Source organism: Geospiza fortis, unplaced genomic scaffold (assembly GCF_000277835.1).
Source record: "Geospiza fortis unplaced genomic scaffold, GeoFor_1.0 scaffold219, whole genome shotgun sequence".
NCBI lineage: Eukaryota > Metazoa > Chordata > Aves > Passeriformes > Thraupidae > Geospiza > Geospiza fortis.
In genome coordinates, this window is record NW_005054376.1 from 3,005,701 (window position 1) to 3,009,672 (window position 3,972).

A 3,972-nucleotide genomic window follows, 5' to 3' on the forward strand; every position below is an offset into this window, starting at 1 on the left:
CTTTCTCCTCTGCCTTAGCCCGCTCTGCTTGGCGGGCGCAGTCCAACCAAGCGGGGGGCTCTCTCCGTTTTGGATAGATCACTTGTGACATTAATAGCTCTGGGAAGGCTAATAGATACAACAGGAGTTAAACGAACTCTTGAGATTACTAATAAAAGAGCCAATTATCATGTCGACTTGGAAAGAGCATCTCTTAAGATTTATCCCTTGCACATCTAATTTGACGTGACAAAGGCTTTACGGGCGGGGGGGTATGAAACTTCAGGTTCGCTGGCTGTACAGCAATTAGGGTTAGAGAGGAGAGTGCCTCTACTCAGCACCTCTCTCCTTTGGTGGCCTGGGTACCCAAATTCCAGGTGGCCACGCAGCCACAGCACCCCTCAGAGCAGGCAGGAGCTAGCTGCGCCTTCCACCCTGCCAGTTTTACTCCAACAGCGTTCTCACTACACAGCATCCAAACACAAAACCCATCACTTGCCACCAAGAACCTGCTTTGCAATATGCCCTGTGCCACCTTTCCCAAACTTTCGATTGTCCAAAGAACGACGGGAAATGAAAATCGAGTGAAAATTTGCAATAAATATTTAGCACAATCTGGGTAACAGCTTCCAAGCAATTCAATTCAATTCCAAGTGAAGCAAGCGCACAAAGCCAACGAAAACCAAACCACCCTAACCACCGACAGACATCAGTTTCTAGAAACTCGCCCCTCGTTCTCCACCGGTCCACCTCATCACCGGCGTGATTAAATAAGAAAACCCGAAGGAGGGGGAACAACGATTTCACATTCACAGCTCCAGTTTACCAACAACGATTCAAGCCCTCTGCTCAGCCAGATGCATGGGGCAAACCATGAAACCCAATTGTTCGCTAATGCACTAAAAGACCGGCTCGAATTTTCTAGATCATCTGCTAACATTTTTCCTCGTTAACGACAATAATAATTAAAATACCCGGCAAACGTGGCCATTCAAGAGGGCGGATTTCAACGCACATCGCCCGTTTTTCTTTGCTTCCAATCTTTCTCGGCCAACAGTACATGCCAGAGGAAGGAGCCCGGGGCCCGGGGGCTGGAGGGGAGAGGGGGGAGGCCGGGTAAGTCCTCCCAGCGAGCAGTCCCCAGCCTGTGACGACATGTTTGGTATGCGCAAGGAAACAGCTTACCTTTCTTAATTACAGTTTGATCTGGGATGTTAATACCGGGGTCTTCTACGTGCTGCAACAAAAGGAACAGGCAGGGATGTCAGTGCACAACCACAACAAAAGGCAGGGAGGGCGAGGTGGGATGGGGTGAAGGAGAAGTTTTGTGCTCCCCCCATTCCTGGGCACGGTGTGGGGAGGGAAACAACAGATCCTGCACGGAAAGGGGTGGGGGGAGAAGGGAGGAAGGGGATTTGAGGGAGCTTTCCTTTATCGAGAGGAATTTTGCATCCCTCCCAGCTCTTCCCCCGATCCCCAAGAAAAAAATACAATAAATCACTTACACCCCCGGGGCCCGAGTGGCCTTAAGCTTCTGAGGGCTCCCTCCTCCCGTCCCTTCCCTCCTCCCCGGGAAGCAGCTCCGGCCCGGCCCAGCCCTTCCCCGGGGCCGCTGCGCCCGCTCCGTCTCCCGCGCCCGCGGGAGGGAAAGCACAAAGGAGCGCGGAGAGGCGCGGGGCCGGGCCGCACGCACCCCCGGGCTCCCCACTATTGTCCCCTCGCAGGTTCCGCGGCCGCGGCTACAGCTGGGGTTCGCGCGGCGGAGGCACGACGTGATTAGAAAGTCAAATGAAATCATGTTTTCTAATTCCAAAAACTGACAGGCAATATAATGTCTGGCTGTGTTTACAAATTAACACCAGTGCTGCTGAGATAGAAGATTTCGCAATCGTTACAAAACCCAGGCATTACCATTTAAAAAACTATTACTTCCTTCTCTAGTCTTTGTCCAACAATAATACCGATTCTAACATTTTCCATTCTGTCTTGGATTTATGCTCCTGTTAATTGTGCCTGATCTCAATGATTCCGGGTGGATGGTACTAAGTTGCTTTATTACAGGTTTTATTATACTCAATGCTCTCATTTGTAACTTGCCTAAAGTGCTTCTGGATTTAAGTATAATTAAATTGAGAAATGTTCAGAAATGACTACTACTGCAGTTCTTGTGTTTTAACTATATGGGGAAATATGATCCCTTTATGCATGCACCCTAAACCCATAAAGTAAATGTAGTGTGGCATAATACTTTTATTTGTGTTATTTCTACACATATTCCGTACAGGGAGGACTGTTAAGTTTAAAATCCCACAGAGATATTCACGATTAAATAATTTTCACCGTCTACTTGACTTTCTTAAATATTAAGCAGTCGTTTTTATTAAAGGTTAACTGTTGCAGCAGCAGAAAAATTCCAAAATTATCCTCCCAACTCAGATTTCTGTAACGGATTTTTTTTAACTAGATAAAACACACCTAAAAGATGCACCCTCTTATTTTATACTCTCCTTCATGAAGCCTGCTGATTCAGCCTTAGAGAAAAAAAAATGGCTAGACTGGCTCAAGGATTTAAACCAGATGGCATTTGGTTTTCACGAAGTATAGCAATGCTATTAATCCATAGATCTGAAGAGGAGGCTTCCTGAATCAGCCCACTGCCATGGAGCACAACTGAGGAGAGGGAGAATTCAAGAGAACATTTTAGGTCATGTTTTCCTACAGCAATCAGGGGCTTGCAGTCAACAAATTAGTTTATTCATACGATTGCCTCCATGTTATTTTATATCAAGTTTAAAGAGTCGACCTGCTTTTAACAGATCCAAATTGCTTACTAAATCCTCCACTTTGGAAAACGTATGCGTTTATTGCAAAACTGCTAAACACAACCAGCAATTTTCTGTGGCTAATTTAGCCAGATGAGGGCTGTAATAAATTCACTATTTTCTCTGAGTATAATTTACAAAAGATTTCAAAATGACCCCCAAAAATAGGTAAGTTCATCTGAACATTATCCTTGCAACACGAAACTGTACTCATTAAACTGTCAGCGAATATATTGTTGTAATATTTGATCCTGTAATTTGGGATGGCATTTCGGCAAAAATCACATCCAGATACCACAGTTCCCTCCTCCTCTTTCCTCCTGCAAGTCGAGCAGCTTCAGTCCCTCAGCATGAGCTCTGTGGGCTTTAATAAATTTATTGCCATGTTTTAATTCCATTTGCAGGGAGAAACCCAGAAAGATGAACTTTGATCACGACCTATCATGTTGCATAAGGCCACTTTCCTAACTGAACAATAGCCCTGGCTTGCTTTGTAAGTAGCCTGTGCACTAATATCATGCTTAATTAGAAATCATTTTTAAAGTCTGTACTCATCGATAATAGAATTAGGTTCCCCCAAATAATGCATCCTCCAATAGGCTCCCAACATTTGATTTAATAGAAGGTGTAGTAGGTCTGACTCAAATTCGATAACCTATAGGTAATGATTTATGAGGTCATCCCTTTGCACCGCTACTAAAAGAAGGCGGCAGCATTTTAGTATACCTCTTCCCTGATTTGTCAATTCATTCCTTTAGAGAAGAGGATCTGCCCATACCCTCTTATAACTTTGGATGTGGTTATTCCATATGCCAATCCTGTAATCACGGGAAACCAATTTTTCTTTCTTAGGCCACTTTCGCCCACTTCCCCCCCACCCCCCCTTTACATTTGTGAGATCTCGTTAAATGTCCTCACAGGCATTTCAGACTCGTGTCTTTCCCAAGGCAGTAAGAAATCCCCAAATGCACGGCCCTGTGGTGATATTATATATTCTTCCAATCGTAACAGCTTATTGTCATTGAGAAGGAAAGATATTGTTAACGATGACAGTAATTTGATTTATTTATATTTTAGTGGGCAAGTTAGCGGGGAGACGTCGCTCAGGGACGAGCTGCGAGAACCTTTTGTTCTAGGTGGGGGCTTCACTTTTCCCTGGGGGACGGGGAAG

At 45.2% G+C, this 3,972-nt stretch overlaps 1 protein-coding gene across 1 annotated transcript in view; it reads right to left on the minus strand.

Annotated features, from left to right (window-relative positions):
- The window catches only part of TFAP2A (transcription factor AP-2 alpha), a 16,982-nt gene that overhangs the window by 7,664 nt on the left and 5,346 nt on the right, over nucleotides 1-3,972 (minus strand). Inside the window, exon 3 of the mRNA XM_031060226.1 lies at nucleotides 1,165-1,216. Coding sequence (XP_030916086.1) covers nucleotides 1,165-1,216 — 52 coding nt within the window. The remainder of the gene's footprint in view (nucleotides 1-1,164; nucleotides 1,217-3,972) is intronic.